Raw genomic sequence first — 18,698 nt, 5'->3', positions numbered from 1 at the left:
TGATTTGCCACTTTACTCCAATGTTTTTACACTGTTTACCCTTTTACAATGTTTAGGCTTTGAGAATGTTTGCATGGCCCTGCCATTTACAATCCCATTGCATGACCACATCTATATCTATCTGTCTGTCTGTCTGTCTGTCTGTCTGTCTGCCTGTCTGTCTGTCTGTCTGCCTGCCTGCCTGCCTTACTTGCAAAGATGAATATTTAATCAGTGAAGTAGAGCTCTCCTAGCTCATAAATCCGAATTTTAACCCCAGCATACATAAACAGAATATATTTTAAAAATTCATGAAATAAAAAATTTAGGAATGTACTTCAAGAATAAATATTCAGAGATTGTACACCTTGAATCTTCAGAAAAGGCGTTTTTAAATGATTTATGAAATGTTTCATACACTGGTGTTGTTTTTCATGTCCACAGATGAAATCATCCCATATGAGCATGTTGGTTTTTCTGCTAATATAACAAACGTGATTATTTGCAGAAGACAAACTGATTTATAAAGCGTCATATGAAATCATCTTTTTCTCTTATTTACTTATACTGATCTGAATCTACTGGAGTTCCAACTGCACTTGGGGCATTTCTGTACTTTATTCATTAGTCTCTTTTTCATTTTATAGAAATGTGCAGCATCAGCCTGATGTCACATCACAGCTCAGCATTCAGATCTTATAAATCAGCCATTATGGAGGAGCTGCATTTGTCAAAATGAGAGTTGTGTTCAGATCAGCCTTGGATGCAGAGAGACACTCAATAGCCTGACTCATCGGTGGCACTTATATATTTATGAGTAGATATGCACAAAAATAAGTTGAATGTCTTAGTGGAGACACACTTGTCTGAACAGTAATGCACAGAATATTTAACTGGTCAGCTATAATCACTGGTTTTCTATCAGAGGATTCTGAGGTTTGCTGTGAAGTTGAATTCAATTATATTTCAAGTGCTTGTGATGATGCAGGATAATCAATATAACTCAGGGTGTTGCTATAAATAAGACACTTCACATTTGGTAATGGTCTTAAAAGCTGTGTGGATAATTGTTTTTGTTTTGTTTTTTACATTTCCCACTGAACTGAGTAGTGTGTTAGATATATACTTACAGTAAAACTCAACCCTGATTCAGATTACAGACATTTATGGTGAAGTAGATGTGTTTACAAATCCTGGTGCGAATTTTGTTGACATTGTTGTGTTCGATAGAAAGAAATAGCATGTAGAGTAGCATGTTGGAAAGATCCTTCTTATTAATCTATAAAGTTATTACACTAATGTTGAGTATACATAATGTTGAGGTGGAAACACCTATTACTTTATAGTTTTTGAGAGACACACACTTTTTCCTTTTATATGCAACAAACTAAGTAATTTATTGGTATGAAGCTTTACTTTGAACAAAAACAAATATATACAGTATCTCATGAAAGTGAGTACACCCCTCTTTTTTAGCAACCATTTTTGTATATCTTCTAAGCAACAATACTATAGAAATGAAACTTGGATATGTTTTAGAGGAGTCAATGTGAAGCTTGTATAGCAGTACAGATTTACTGTCCTCTAAAAAAAACATATAGAACATACAGCCATTAATGTCAAAATAACTAAAAAAATGTGAGTACACCCTAAGTAATAACAGCTGTACGTTGCTTAACCATGCAAAGTCACTTGTCCTATTCATCATGTTCATGTTTTTGTCTGCTTGACAGGACCATACAAATTTGTGTCTCTTGTATTAGAGCAATTAAAATTTGGTGCTTTGAGTACAATTCTCTCATACTGACCACTGGATTTAAAAAAATGGCACCTCATCGCAAAGAACTTTCTGAGGATTTGAGAATTAGAATTGTTGCTCTCCACAAAGATGCCCAGGCTATAAGAAGATCAGTAACACCCTGAAACTGAGTTACAGTACAGTGGCCAGGGTCATACAGAGGTTTTCCAAGACAGGTTTCACTCGGAACAGCCGGCACAAGGATCAAAAGGTCAAGTCCTTGTGCTGTGCGTCCACTGCAGAAGCTGCTTCAAAAAACATTTGATGAGTGCTGCAGCATTGCTTTAGAGGTTGCAGAAGCTGAAGGTCCATTTGTCAGTGGAAGCTGGCTCACATGAAAGCCTGCAAACAGTTGGCTGTAGTAAACCTGTCCAAGAGTATGAAATACTAAAACCATGTCTTGTGCTCTAAACTAAGATAAACTTGTTTGGCTCAGAGGGCTTAAATTGTGTCTTGCCTACAGTTAAGCGTGGTGGTGGTAGCATCATGGTCCGGGGCTGCATGAGCGCTGCTGGTACTGGGAAGCTGCGGTTCATTGAGGGAATCATGGATTCCAACATGTACTGTGACATTCTGAAGCAGAACACAAGGCGCTCCCTTCAGATACTGAACTGAACTGAACGCCAGTTTTCCAACATTATAACAACCCCAAACACACCACCAAGATGACAACTGCCTTGCTGAGGAAGCAGAAGGTTGAAGGTGATGGAGTGGCCAAGTATGTTTTCAGACCTGAACCCTATTGAGCACCTGTCGAGCATCCTCAAGGGGAAGGTGGAGAAGCGCCATGTCTCTAAAATCCGGAAGCTCCCTGATGTCATTATAGAGGAGTGGAAGAGGATCCCAGCAACAACCTGTGCAGCTCTGGTGAATTCCATGCCCAGGAGGATTAAGGCAATGCTGGATAACAGTGGTGCTCTCACAAAATATTATACTTTGGACACGTTCAGTTAGGGTGTACTAAATTTTGTTGGCAGTTATTCAGGCACATTGACTACTCTAAAATATATCTATCCTTCATTTCTATAGTATTGTCCCCCTTCGAAGATATACTAAAAAATGTGAGGGGTGTACTCACTTTTGTGAGATACTGTAAATGGGTAGATGTTAATATTTATTTTACTTTAAAAATCCTGCCTTAACATAAGTAAGAGCTTTATATGGACAGTTATTTTCTTCAAACATTCAACTGAAATACTTTGCCATACCTCTTGTAAAACCTGCCAAAGGTGTTCTTCAATAGTTGGATATTTCTTTCTGACCTTGTGATCCAGATCATCCCAGAGTAATTTAATAGGATTTAGGTGCAGTGACTCGGCAGGCATTTCATGATATATAACACTCCAGCTGACTGTTGTCTATTTTTATAATGTTTACAGAGCTTGGACATTGTTGGTTACAGTTAGCTGCAGTATAGATGGAATTAAGTGGTGTTGACATATGGAATGGTTGCCATGTTGGTTCAGTATTCCTCTTACCTGGGATAAGTCTCCAACCTTCCCTGCTCCAAAACAACATCAATCCTTTAAGATTCCACCTCCATGTTTAACATGTCCTCTCCTGTCTGTCGTACATAAGTTTCTCTGTTAGAGCCGGAAATGTCAAATTTGGACTTGTCTGTCTACAGAACTTTGTCCAGTCATTCACTGTCCAATTCTTCTGTGTTTCTGCCTTTTACCCACTTTGTTGTATACAAAAACAAAAGAATTTGTTTTAAAAACATAAAAGACAAGGTGTTTTCAAGTCAGTGGATATTTGGGACCAAGTTTACGGTGAGACATTGAATAAAACGCACATTAACAATTCATACAGAAATAAAATAATAGCTTTTTTGCAACATACAGTAAAATCATGAAGAACAAGTAGACTCAGAGGTTAGATGCCTCTTCATCCAAATATAAATTCCATAATTAATTTAGTATGGTTAATGGAGATTTCAGTTGGGCAATGGATGTTGTTCCAAAGCAGCTTTACATAAATGAATATATTTCTAAAGAACATACATCTTCTTAATTAATAATTATATCTCTTCCTAAATGATATTAATGTCAATAATGACTTACTGTGAATAGTCTTCCATTCACCACAGGCGCCTATCTGTTTTCTTTTGGAACTACCTAAAATCAAATATGTACAAAATGTGAACAGCAGAATACAGAATAAAATATGTAAGTATGCCATGCGATTAGCACACCTTCGAGCTGCGCACTTAATGTGTGTGTGCTGCAGTTTGCCGTCATCCTGTAGTGTTCAGAGTCATTCATTATATGCTTTTGACCTTAAAATAAAGGAAGCGTTGGTGTTTTGAACGGTATAATTTTAAACCCACTCAGTCAAGCCATTTCATCTGCCTTTTTTAAAAATGCATTTCGCATCATTCAACAAGATTTTTCTAGCTAACCAGTTAGAAACATTAAAGACAAAACAAAAAGCATTTTGACCTTTTAAAAGACTAATGAATTTCCAAAGAAATGCTAATGGTTATCATTATTTGCTAATGACTGACTTAGTAGTTCATAATAGATTGAATATTAAGTTGACAAATACAAATGAAATTTAAGTTTATATATATATATATATATATATATATATATATATATATATATATATATATATATATATATATATATATAATTGATTAATTGACATTGTCTGTTTCATTGCCAGTCTGTTCAGAAATAATTATGTACGTGAATCAAAAAGTGGTGAAATTGGTAATAATGCCACATTAATTCTTGTATTAGATTTACAGCACTTGGCAGACTCATTCATACAACTTGAGCAGTTAAGGGTTAAGGGCCTTGCCCAAGGGTACAGCACTAGCACTTGGTGTTGCTGGCATTTGAACTCATGACCTTCAGAACACAAGTCCAACACTTTAACCACTCAGCTGCTACTTTTCCCTTTTTAATGTTGCATTAATGCTTGTGAGAATACCAAACACACTTACATACTGCGTACAGACTGACGGACTATATTTGAAGATGGTGTCCTTGATCCCAATACAGTGGTCCCCAACCCTCGGTCCGTGGGTCAATTGGTACCGGGCCAATCACAAAAAGAATACATAACTTTATTTTAGTTTTATTTATTATCTGATTCTGAACAATGTTTTATTTAGGAAAATTACCGGATTCTCTACGCCACATCTGTCTATGACTCACCCTTGATGCATGTCATGATGCCTCTGTCACATGTCTCACCTCCATCCGCTACCTTCTTAAAGGGGCTGCTCCGGCCGCTAACTCATAATACATTACCGCTAAATTGAAACCTCCAAGCTAGCAAAATGAACAAAAACACAACACAGTGAGGTCATGTTTATTATTATATTTAAATCATTGTATAATTTTATTTTGTTGTATTTATCAGCCACTCCTTAAAGGCCGGTCCGTGAAAATATTGTCTGACATTAAACCCAAAAATATTGGGGACCGCTGTCCCAATAGACTTATTAAATCGACACATCAAGTGACTTTTTTGTCATTTGAACCATATACAGCTCCTGGGGAGGTGGTAGCTCATGGATCAGTAGGTTATAAGTTCAAATTCCATCACTGTTAAGCTACAATTGCTGGGTCCTTGAGCCTTACCACTTAACTGCTCAGTTGAAAGTCGGATAAAGGCGTCTGCCATATCAAGTCAAGTCAAGTCAAGAGTCAAGAAGCTTTTATTGTCATTTCAACCATATATAGCTGATGCAGTACACAGTGAAATGAAACAACGTTCCTCCAGAACCCCGATGCTACATAAAACAACATAAAACAACAGTCACAGAAACAGAAAAACACAGGGCCAAGAACTAGTAGAAAGATCCCCGCCACATAAAGTGCATGTGTGCAACCTGGTGCAAAAAGACAACACAAGACAGTGCAAGACAACACAGGACATTGCAAGACAATACACAAAACACAAAATAGCTCTGCCAGTAAACCTGTCCTAACAAAATAAGGTGAACAGTAGCAGAAAAATGTAAACAGAATATTGTGCAAATAAACAAATAGCAGCAATCAAGATAAAGTGAACAGTGTCAAAAAAATGTGGACAGAATATTGTGCGAAAGAACAAATAGCAGCAATCCCGGAAGATGTGCAAAAACGACATGTAAACATTTTGCGGTAATGATTAGTGTGAGTGGTTCTGAATCATGGGTGTGCGAAGTGTATGATGTGTGTTGAGTCCAGCTTGTACAGATCAGTCACACAGAGTGTGTGTGTGAGAGTTCAGTTCAGTTGTTTGTTTAGTAGCCTGATGGCTTGAGGGAAGAAACTGTTGCACAGTCTGGATGTGGCCGCCCGAATGCGAACCGCTTCCCTGATGGCGGGAGGGTAAAAAGTGTGTGTGTGACGGGTGAGTGGGGTCGTCCAAAATGCTGTTAGCTTTGCGGATGCAGCGTGTGGTGTAAATGTCCATATTAGAGGTGAGAGAGACTCAGATGATCTTTTCAGCTGTCCTCACTATCCTCTGTAGGGTCTTGCGGGAGGGAGATAAGGGAGGGAGATGAGCTTTCCTCAGCCTTCTCAGGAAGTAGAGACGCTGCTGGGCTTTTTTGGTGATGGAGCTGGTGTTAAGTGACCAGGTGAGGTTATCCGCCAAGTGAACACCAAGGAATTTGGTGCTCTTGACAATCTCCACTGAGGATTCATTGATGATCAGTGGAGAATGGTCACTCTGTGTTTTCCTGAAGTCAACAACCATCTCTTTGGTTTTGTCCACGTTCAGAGACAGGTTGTTGGCTCCACACCAGGCTGTTAACCGTTGCACCTCCTCTCTGTATGCTGACTCGTTGTTCTTGCTGATGAGACCCACTACGGTCGTGTCGTCGGCAAACTTGATGATATGATTTGAGCTTCACAATCGTGAGTCAGCAGAGTGAACAGCAGTGGGCTGAGCCCTGAGGGGCTTCAGCGCTCAGTGTGGTGGTGTTGGAGATGCTGTTTCCGATCCGGACTGGCTGAGGTCTCCCAGTCAGGAAGTCCAGGGAGGTGTTCAGGCCCAGTAGGCTCAGCTTCTCAATCAGGTGCTGAGAGACGATTGTGTTAAATGCTGAACTGAAGTCTATGAACAGCCTCCTTACATAAGAGTCTTTGTTGTCTAGGTGGGTGAGGGCCAGATGAAGGATTGTGGAGATAGCATTGTCCGTGGAGCGGTTTGGACGGTATGCACACTGCATCGGGTTCAGTGCGGGTGGAAGCTGGGTCTTGATGTGCCTCATGACGAGCCTCTCGAAGCATTTTATCACGATGGGTATATGCCATATGCCATAATTGTAAAGTCCTGCAAACTGTGCAACTATGACACCCTTTCAAACAAATAAAATAAAATAAGAGATAGGCACAGTGTGAAGCAGTGCAGAGGTGCATTCTTGGCATTGCAATTTTTTTTTTCTTATTTATGCTGCTGGCATTTTTGCTTACAAGTATGCACTTGCTGTACACTGAGATGAGAAAATGCCACACAAATGGCAGATTTATGCCTGGACCTGGAGTTCTGATCTGTTTTATTTTTTATTTTGGTTTTAGTTTTGACATTTACAGTTTGTAAGTGTTTGTGTTGATATGTGGGAGCCACTTTTCTGAATGCTGCATCAGCTGAAAACAGGAAATTCTACTGATTACCTACTGAAAGTCCCTCCTGATTACCACTTCAGCGATGTTAATGAGGTATTTTGCATTTAAAGGTGGTATTTAACAAGTCATGCGATTAGTAGAGTGAATAGATTTGACTTCACAACCTTCCGATTCGAAGTCCAACATCTTAACCACTGAGCTACCGCTACCCAAAAAAACATGGTGTGAAATCAAGTGAGAAATTCCATATATTTTCTAAGACAGTAAAATATAAGAGAAAAGATAAAAAATTATCTGAACTGTCCATTTTATAAAGGTTTGTTTGTTCCCTTCAGCCTATATTTTAAGCCTGTGTGCCAGTTTTGAGCTCCTGCTGTGTTTGTGGATTACTCTTCCTGTTTATCAAACTTCACTTTGTACCTGATGTCTTGAATTGTTTACTTTGACTTGCATGAGCTCTTTATCCTGACTAGTATAAATTTAATCTCATCTCTGCTATTCTGTGCATGTATGACAGAAACTTAATTCTACTGATTCCAGCTCTATAGTTACCATATCAGCACTGAACTTCTGAGATCCTGAGAACAATATTACTGATCGTCCACTAAACACTGGTTTATAAGAATTTTTTCAGCTGGGACATATCCTAGGCCTTTAATGCTGGATGAAAATTACTTTGAAAATAGTTTCTTCATTATTGATGCCCATAAATGTTTATGATGTGTCCTGAGACAATGCTTAGTGTAGATAAGTGCACATAAAAAACTGGCAAAACATTAAGGGTCTTTGCTGCATCCTCATTGAGTGTTTTTTATTTATTTATTGGGATTATATCAGATATTTTTTTATTATTATTTGTGAATTGTTTTGTGTATTTGTGTGTTTAGAATTTATATATATATATATATATATATATATATATATATATATATATATATATTCATTGCTCTGTGCTTGAGTCTACTGTTCCTTTTTTCTGTTGGCCCCTATTTTTTACACATATACATACACAAGTACACAAACACACACACAGTCAGAGTGTTAAACAGAAATAAACATTGGCCACGGAGGGCTGGTGGAGGCTTTGAGGTGCGAAACAGCAGCTGCAGCAGAAATGGTTGAATTGATTTTGTTAACTTGAGTCTGTGCCACTCTGTGTACTAATCAGAGGCTGGGATAAGCTGTGAAGGATGAAAGGTTCAATGGCGGGAGAGTACGGAGTGTTGAGTTGTCTGTTTGTTTGTTTTGGCAGAAATCCGTGAGGCCTTTAGGGTGCTGGATCGCGACGGCAACGGCTTCATCTCCAAACAGGAGCTCGGCATGGCCATGCGCTCACTCGGGTACATGCCCAGTGAAGTGGAGCTGGCCATCATCATGCAGAGACTGGACATGGATGGTGAGTTACGAATTCAGATGCACATACAGTGAAACCTTGGATTGTGATCTTAATTCGTTCAGGAAAAGTGCTTGCAATGCAATTTATTCGTAATGCAAAGCGAATTTTCCCAAAGGAAACGATGTAAACTCAGATAATCCGTTCCACACACCCAAAAATATTCATATAAACATGATTTTTAATGGTATTTTATGTACAAATTATTGTCCCTAATGTATCTGAAACAAATCACATTCTATGAGAAAACACGTAGTCACTATAGTAAATAGTACAATCACGTGGATGCTGCCTGTACAAGGCATACATGCCGAATTAGGACGAATACGCAGGAAGCTGATCTGAGCTCCCACTGTTTAACGCAGCGATAGAGAGAAAAAAACATCGTCTCAGTTGAGCGTGAGCCGTTCACCTGATGCTCGATGTTCGCAATGCAAATTAAATCTGAATACACAATTTGCACGTCCTACAAAGCGTTCATAACGCAAGTTACTCGCTATCCAGGGTTTTACTGTATTATGTTTGGCCTTTATTGTCTAGATTTCTGGATTGCAAAATACTCTTTCACCCAAAAGCTAGTGAATTAACAATTTACCAGTGGTGGACAAAGTATACAAAGGCATGTACTTGAGTAGAGATACAGTAGGTAAAATATGCTATGCAAGCTAAAAGAAATATTGTTGCTCTATAAATAAAAGCATAGCAGGCAACACAGCATAACCGAATTGATATACAGTTAGCATTCATTAAATGCATTAGCCTTTACTATCCTCATAACGAGATGAGTGATAAAGCTGCATACACACCTTTATCTTTTGCATGTTTCCCCCCTACTTTTTTCCTCTTTCTTTCTGAATTGGGCTCCTGAGGGTTTAGACCTTTTTTTTGTCATCCATAATTTTAATTTGGATTCAGCTCTTCTTACTGACGTGACGTCACTCCAGGTCTTATCAGTTCTTCCACTGGAAACCCTGAAGACTGAGGTGACGTCACCCAACCCCCGCCTCTCCTTTCTGAGTGTATGAGTGAGGGAACTTCTCCGGGCGGTGGGTGCACACTCCGTGTCCCGACCAGGTACATTCACCGTGACATGATATGATAATTAACGCGACCGTGCAAATGAGCTGCCCTGGGTCCGCCACTGCCAGGCGGCAATCGAAACAAGTTTTAAACAGAGCGTGCGCTCGTCCCTGATTGGTGGATTGCTGTGTGCTTGACCAATTAAACGTTTTTCCCACTCGTAAATAAGATATTTGACAAATGGAAATACATCGGTACAGATACGCAAAAAAACTACTTACGTTACTGTCCACCACTGCAATTTACAAAATAAACTATTGAGTAGTCCCCCGGAACTCCGCATCCCCACAGCCCCTATGGTACCTTAAGTGAATTAATCTAGTCATTGTCACTTTAATACCAAAATGTTATTCCTAACGCTCCTGAACATTCAGTCCCGCTGCGGATTCCTGCGAATTTTAAGATAATTCTCAACTTGATGTTAGTTAGGTTTCAAATGAAAGCACACCTATTTGCTTATGGGGTTAAGTTAGATCTCTGCAAACCATGACTTCGTAAAGCTTGCTTTGTGTTCAGGAACAATGTCATGCTGGAATAGTTTTGGTTTCTAGTGTTGTTTATGTGGAAAATTGTAGATTTTCATTTTTGAATGGCAACAGTTAAGCAAAAAATAAATTAGACATTAAAGAGAAAACATGTCAAAAGTGAGAAATAGAGACTGAATAACACAATTCACACACCAAGAGAACCCTTGACAAAGGCTTCCTGCTATAAACACAATAAAATACATACTTTTATATTTATATAACAAGAGCTACATGCCATGGTTTAGACTTGCAGTTATTACAGCATACAGTACAAACCATATTTAATCATTTGTTTCTGAGGCTCGGTAAATGCTCATGTAGTGCTTTTATTAGTGCAATTGAATGCACATATTTCATTGTTTACTATTTACAGTACAGACCAAAAGTTGGACACACCTTCTCATTCAAAGAGTTTTCTTTATTTTCATGACTATGAAAATTGTAGATTCACACTGAAGGCATCAAAACTATGAATTAACACATGTGGAATTATATATGGAATTATATACATAACAAAAAAGATGTGAAACAACTGAAAAATGTCATATTCTAGGTTTTTCAAAGTAGCCACCTTTTGCTTTGATTACTGCTTTGCACACTCTTGGCATTCTCTTGATGAGCTTCAAGAGGTAGTCACCTGAAATGGTCTTCCAACAGTCTTGAAGGAGTTCCCCGAGAGATGCTTGGCACTTGTTGGCCCTTTTGCCTTCACTCTGCGGTCCAGCTCACCCCTAAACCATCTCGATTGGGTTCAGGTCCGGTGACTGTGGAGTCCAGGTCATCTGGCGCAGCACCCCATCACTCTCCTTCTTGGTCAAATAGCCCTTGATGCCTTCAGTGTGACTCTACAATTTTCATAGTCATGAAAATAAAGAAAACTCTTTGAATGAGAAGGTGTGTCCTAACTTTTGGTCTGTACTGTATGTATGATTGCATTACAGCCAAACTTGATAGGTTGAATAACTTTGTTAGTTTCTTAGTAAACAGTTTTACCCGGCTTGTTCTCGCTCCATATGGTTGTAGAATTCAATGTTTGTTTCTGAGAGCTTTTGAGATAATGTGCTTAATACCAGCTCCAACACTGAAAAACAATTCTGCAGTGTTTTTATAGGATACGATAGCGTGTGTAATGTTACTAAACATTTCAGTCATGTTCAAATCTTCTTTTGAGGTTGAGCCAGGTATCAAAAGAAGGTCATATTAGAAGTGCTAGCCTCAGAAAGTCTTTCCACTGTTACAACAATTTATCCACAACTGACATGTGGATTACAGATAAAATACAAATAGTAAACAACTCCAATAATTAATGTAAGTCATGAAAATATAATTTCATCCTTGAATTGGAACTAAAGGGCTAGTCTCACAAAAGGGCTGGAAATAGCAAACCAACCAAAACAGCAACATGCATTCTTCAGGCCACAAGTTATACCGAAATGCAAAATCTCTAAGCCACTGATTTATGCTTATGTCTTAGTTTCTCTGGCTTCCAGAGTGATGAACCCACTATTTTTAATTCTATTAAAATAATACAAGGTTGTCCCATGGTCATAGTAAATGATGCCAATGCAGTTATTGGACTGTAATTTCACATGCATTTGTTTGATCTCTTAATTTCTCTAGAGCAGAGGAGACCAAACTTTCCTAAGAAGGAAATGTAATATTAACAAAATGAAAAATGCAATGGTTCCCCCTCATTTATAATTTCATAATGTTTATAAATAAATAAATTTAAAACATTGTAAGGCTGTAATTTGCTTAACTGGTTCAGTTTTACAGATTACTGAAACTTAGAGTACAATAAAAACAGAAACAATCCCATCTATAGTACATTAGAGTGTCTATTACAGCTATTCAAGCTATAAACAATACAGCTACATGTTTGTAATATCAGTGGCCTCTAATAAAAGACATGTAGCTGGTCCTTTTTAAAAAAAAAAAATTAATTAGGATAAGACAAATTCACTAATATACTCTACACTTAATTTCAATGTATATTTTTTAAATAAAAATAAATAAAACAATAAAACATGTAAAATTATAAGTAAAGATCTGTGCCAATATTGTATCCATGCTGTTTACATGTAAGTAAAAAAGTAATGGTTGATGATTTCAAGCTATTTGTCATATAGTGAGGAACTAATACAGTATATGTGTAATAGTTGAAGTTGAAGTAAGCTGGACTGGCTAAAAAGAAAAGATTTGATTGGTCAATATAGACCATAATAGAGCTTGCAAGTGATTCTAAAACTAAATTATGGACAGACAAGATTTGTGTTTAAAATGGAGCGTAAACTTTGGTTCTTCGGATCTTTCTTTTCATATTCATTTAACCCAGTCAACAAATCATTATGTCTAGTGATGGTCTCATCTTTATTTTGATAACATTCTATGTATGTAAGTGCAATCAAAATAAAATCATTCTCATTCTCACGCACACACACACACACACACACACACACACACACACACACACACACTCAACTGTGTTACTGATCTGTACAACCCGGATTTAAACACTCTCATACTGATTTCACACATCCATGTATTTATTTTCACCCATATTATATTACTTCATTATTACAAACTGTTTACATGCTGTTTACATGCTGTTTTTGCACATCCTTCTTTACTGCTGCTATTGCTGTTTTGCAAAATCCTTTTGTTTACATTTGTTTACTTACAAGTAGACTCCTGTACTCAGTTCTCTCTGAACACTGTACTGTATAAAATACAGTCGGTTTACTGGTGGCACTTTTTTGTGTTTTGTTTATTTGTTCTACTCTGTCTTGCACTGATTGCACCAGGTTGCACAGGATGCACTATATGTGGTGAGGACACTTACTAGTCCTTAGCTCTGTGTTTTCTGTTATGTAGCTTTATGTTGTTTATTGTAGCACCAGGGTTCTGGAGGAACGTTGTCTCATTTGACTGTGTGCTGCTTTGGCTATATATGGTTGAAATGACAATAAATAGCTTCTTGGCTTGACTTGACCTCTTGACTTCTATAGGTGTGTGAGAACCTAAACTACATTCACATTTATGGCATTTGGCAGATGCCCTTATGCAGCGTGATGAATTACAATTGATTATTTACTTAGCAGTTGAGGGTTAAGGGCCTTACCTAATGGCCAAACCAAGGGGGTTTGAACTCACAACGCTCTGATCCAACATCTTACCCATTACCACTTTCATAAATTAAAAAAACTAATAATTAATAAATTGCTAGATGAATCTGAATGACAAATATCAGAACTATATGATGGACTGCTTTCTCATCGATGTTGTCTATCACTGTAGATTGTCAGGGATCCTGCTGTTCTCAACTTTATATTTTTCATTGCATCCCTCCGTCCAACCAAATCTGCCATTTTTACCTTCAGTACATTGCCCTTGTTCTTTCCAAAATATCATAAGCCATATGAAATAATGCATTTGTGATTTCATTTGCTATTTATTTTGTAATACTTTTTTATTGGTCTCCAAGCTAAAGTCATAACAAACATCAATACAAAACATATCTGCTCATATCACACCTGTGCTGTAATTAATACATTGGTTTCTATGTCTTCCTAAAACCAATATAACCTGCTTTTTAATATTTTCGAAGCCCTCCATCGTTTTGCTCCAGATTTTTTTAGCTTCTTTATTCTTATCCTCCACCCAGACCCGCAGCAGGCTTTCCGTCATAACTGGAGATTCTTCAATGTTGTGGGACTGTGGGATAGATAAACCCAGTCTATCAGTAACCATGCTTCTAATGCTTCTTGAAAATCTCAGCTGCCAAACTTTTTCCTGACATGTGACTTTGCTCGGAATGAACTCGTTCAAATGTAATATTCATACTCTTCTCATTAGTGATTCTCCTGAACACCAAATAAAAATAAGCTGTTTCTGTAGGAGTTTCCTGACATCATCACTTTAGTTTTATCCATTTTCTGAAACCATTGTCCATTAACATCTAACTAAGCAGGTACAAGAACTAACTGTCCAAAAATCAAGATGCACTTGAACTTGAGTTCTGTTGCTATATCACAACAAAGATGAAATAAATGGTATGTCATGATGTATTTAAATTGTATTTTTTATGTCAAAACAAAGTGTGTTTACTTTTTATATCCAATGTGTGACAAGAATGACGAATCACTAAAGTAAAAAATAAATAGGTAGGTAGAATGATAGATGGATGAATGGATCCGTTTTGGGTACCCATTTAAATTCATACCAGAGTGTGTATACATTTTATTGTCCATTGAACAAAAATAATTAAACAAATTATACAGTCAATAAAAAGATGGAAAAATGGATAGATGGATGACTGAATAGATGGACGGATGTGCTAGTTTGTTTATCTCCCAAACTCCTAGCTTAGTAATAATTAAAAGACATATGATCTTCAGTCAATCAGTGCAGTGAAATGGCTGAGTATCTCAGTGCCTGTGGAATTGAGTACAGTATAGGAATGAGACCAATTTAACTGCAGTTGACTCAACTCTTAGGAAGCGAGAGCTGTGATTAGGCACTTGCGGCACAGCAAGTTTGGTTTGAAAAGGTCTGCATTAGAAGAGAAAGATGCTTTACTGGCATTTAAAGAAAACACCTCACATTTGTGTCTTTTTCAATTTATAGACTTTTCTGCTGATGATTCATCCGAATGACACACTAAAGATGCATAAAGTCTGGGGCAGAGGTTTAAGTGACTGAAAGAAAAATTTGGTTTTTAGTCATTTTTGTCTCTATGTGTGTTTATATACACTTTCATGCATGTGACTATAAACTTTATACAATGTAAGACTCTGCCTAATTTTATTGCATAGCTACATGTTTTGCTTTTTAAATATTAAGAATTAATCGCTCTCAAAATTATTAGGAATGGTGTTTTGTCATATGAGACCAAAACCCTCACATTTTTTGACAAAACACACTGCTAATTTAGAAGAAATGACTCTCGACACCTGCTGGAACATATACTGGTAAGTCGCTGAAGTTTTGATGGTGATAAGATTCTCATATGCAGATTGTGGTTAAGACTCAAGACCAGAACAAATGCCCAGATTGATACAGAAATGGTTGCTGGATTTGAAAACCTTATCTTTTTTTTTTTTATCTACAATCAGTATATACCTAACATGCTTAGTTTGCTATTTATCAAATAATCGTGTGGGAAATGCAACTTATTGTGCGTTTTTTTTGCAGGGGACGGACAGGTGGATTTTGATGAGTTTATGACGATACTGGGCCCCAAACTTCTCTCGTCTGAAACACGGGAAGGCTTTCTTGGGAACACAATAGACAGCATATTTTGGCAGGTATGTACCCATTGCTACTTCCTGCAAAAGGATTTCACTTGCTCTTGTATATAATTGTTATCCATGAAAGTATCCAATATCTGAATCTTACATGTACTTGATAAATCAACATTGAGCCATTATATAGTTCAATTTCAGTACTTACTGCTGATACATGGTATGTGTAGCATAGACAGGCTTAGTAATGGATGTGTTAAGATGAAGAATGCTGGGATAGCAAACATGCAGATGATTACTCATGCAATGTAAAAATATAAAGTGCTCATGTGACCTTGGCTGGTTGCAAATGCAGATCTGCAAGGTCATGACCTCCTTCACACTTTTCTGTGACGAAACCCAGTTATTGTATGTTACTTATTGAGCAAATCCTGATCAGCCATTCAAAGGTAACAATTTCAGCATTTTAATTAGTAAATTAATATCTGCTGTGGTTTTGCAAAAGAAAAGTGCCAGAAAGTCACATGGAACCCAATGATTTCCACTGCGTCTAAGTGCTGCGATTGACTCTCCTCTTTGTGCTTCCTGTGAAGGGCATCTGACTCATCCAGTCCTGGTGTTAATGGGCAATAGGGTGTACTGTGACAAATTTTCTCCTCCATTTGAGCGCTGACTACTTCACTATTCAATGTGCATTCTTTAGTCATGGTGAGAACTTAAAGACATGTCCCAAAACAGAAAAGGTCCGTTTCTGGTGTCTGCTTTTACTTACACCAGGGCCAGTCTTCAAAGACAGTGCAGTACATTCTTAAACACAGGAGATTGCTGAAGCTGATTATCCTCTCTCTTGTTTAAGAAAAAGGGTACGTTCCCTTTCGCTTATCTCACACAAGATATGCTAAGGTAGGTACAAACAAACCTACCTTACATAAATAATAGAGATGACAGAACAGGCTAAAAATTAAATAAGCTCCTCTTTAATGAGTGACAATTGTTCGTACAGACACTTTTTTTCATATATATATATATATATATATATATATATATATATATATATATATATATATATATATATATATATTAGAATACATCACCTTATATAAAGTAATGATATAATTTTTCATTTCGGCACAGTGATGACTTCATAACTCTACACGAGTCTGTGACGGGTTTAATTATGGTTTATGAATGAATCCCTGAGTTTCTTGGAGGACGTGACTGTTAAGTATTTATATCCTCTGCTGTACTGCATATCAAGTCTGTTCTTTGTTTCCCATGCTGATCTTATAGCTTGTGAGTTGCCACACCACTGTGATTTAATGCACACTATGTTTTTAGTCTATGTTCCACTTTACCTGTTCTTGCTGTCCTATAAGATTTCTGCTTATCATATCATATCATATCATATCATATCATATCATATCATATCATATCATATCATATCATATCATACAGCATGTAGCAGCAAAGTTTTTCCAAGTCTAGAGCTCCAGGTCAGTCTAAAAACCAAATCATTGAAACCAAACATTTTTTTCTTCATTGGTGCAAATAAGGTGCACATATATACTTTATATACTGTAGTTATGTGGTAAATAAATTAATGGTTGAAAAAAAATTCTAGATGTGTACAAAAGTAAATATCATGTGTAAGCATTATCTACTAGTTTTAATCTGATTTCAACCCGACCAGGCATAACCTTATGATATTATAACATTTTGACCGGTGAAATGAATAACACTTATTATCTCTTTATTATTTATCATCATGGAAACTTTTAGTGGGTGGGATATTTTAGGCAGCAAGTGAACATCTTGTCCTCAAAGTTGATGTGCTATAAGCAGGAAAAATGGGTGAGCGTAAGGATCGAGCGAGTTTGAAAAGGACCAAATTGTGATGTCTAGACGACTGGGTCCAAGCATCTTCAAAACTGCAGCTCTTGTTGGCTGTTCCCAGTCTGCTGTGGTCAGTATCTATCAAAAGTGGTCCAAGGAAGGAACAGTGGTGAACATGGCTTATTTATGCATGTGGGGCGCGAAGGCTGGCTCTTGTGGTCCGATCCAACAGACGAGCTTCTGTAGCTCAAAATGAATGAGCTGAAGAAATTAATGCTGTTAATGCTCAATGGGTCAGGACTGTTTTGGCAGCAAAAGGGGGACCAACACAATATCGATCACTGATCGGTGGCCATAATGTTATGCCTGATCGGTGGCCATAATGTTATGCCTGGTCGGTTTACCTTATACTGTTTGTCAATTCAGAACCCCCACATTCTAACACGACACCCCCATTCATTGAGATTTAAGACCTTTGTAAGACACCCTTTCCAGAACAAAGTTAAGAGTCTTGCTCCAGGGCCCAGCTGTAGCAGCTTCTCAGTATTGGGATTTGAACTCACAACCCTCCAATCGAAAGTCCAATGTATTTACCATTGGGCTACCATTTCTCAATGTTTTGTATTAAACAATGTCATATTCCTATTTTCTTGAGGCTTAAAAACCCATTTTTTTTTACAATCCTTAAACAGCAGAAGAACAGACTTTTGAACAAATTCCTTTCTTACACATGACAGAAGGCCTCATTCTGAAAGTCACATCTGTTGTGCTACTCGACAAAAGCCTGAATAAGAACTTCTGTGACACAGTTCACACCAGAATTATTGGCACCCTATATTTATGAAAATAAATGAAAGTGAATATTTAAAAAGAAACACAGGGAAAAAGGGAACATTTTTTATATATTTTTATATTTAATATACAGTATAAGGATGCTGTATAATTGAATGTTTTTATAGTATATATTATATATAGTGCAATTTTTTTATTAAATAAAGAATTCTAAAATTAGCTGTATCACAGGTTTTCATAGGGTTTAAATTCAGCAACCATTTCTGTGTTAATTTGGGCATTTGTTCTGGTCTTGAGTTTTAACCGCAATCTGCATATGAGAATCTTATCACCATCAAAACATCTGTGACTTACCAGTATATTTTCCAGCGGGTGTCGAGAGTCATTTCTTCTCTATAAGCAGTGTTTTATTGGTTTTGGTCTCATATGATAAAACACCATTCCTAATCATTTTAAGAGTGATTCATTCTGAAGCTGAAATCA

The 18,698-nt window shown here is 37.3% G+C and overlaps 1 protein-coding gene across 5 annotated transcripts in view; it reads left to right on the top strand.

The window, feature by feature from the left end:
* caln1 (calneuron 1) overlaps positions 1 to 18,698 on the top strand; it is a 61,731-nt gene that overhangs the window by 8,780 nt on the left and 34,253 nt on the right. For all 5 annotated transcript variants that reach the window (XM_046863111.1, XM_046863110.1, XM_046863112.1 and 2 more), the window contains 2 exons: positions 8,600 to 8,743; positions 15,541 to 15,653. In XM_046863111.1, coding sequence (XP_046719067.1) covers positions 8,600 to 8,743; positions 15,541 to 15,653 — 257 coding nt within the window. The remainder of the gene's footprint in view (positions 1 to 8,599; positions 8,744 to 15,540; positions 15,654 to 18,698) is intronic.

Source organism: Silurus meridionalis, chromosome 12 (genome assembly GCF_014805685.1).
Source record: "Silurus meridionalis isolate SWU-2019-XX chromosome 12, ASM1480568v1, whole genome shotgun sequence".
Lineage (NCBI taxonomy): Eukaryota > Metazoa > Chordata > Actinopteri > Siluriformes > Siluridae > Silurus > Silurus meridionalis.
This window is presented reverse-complemented; position numbering and strand designations above follow the sequence as displayed.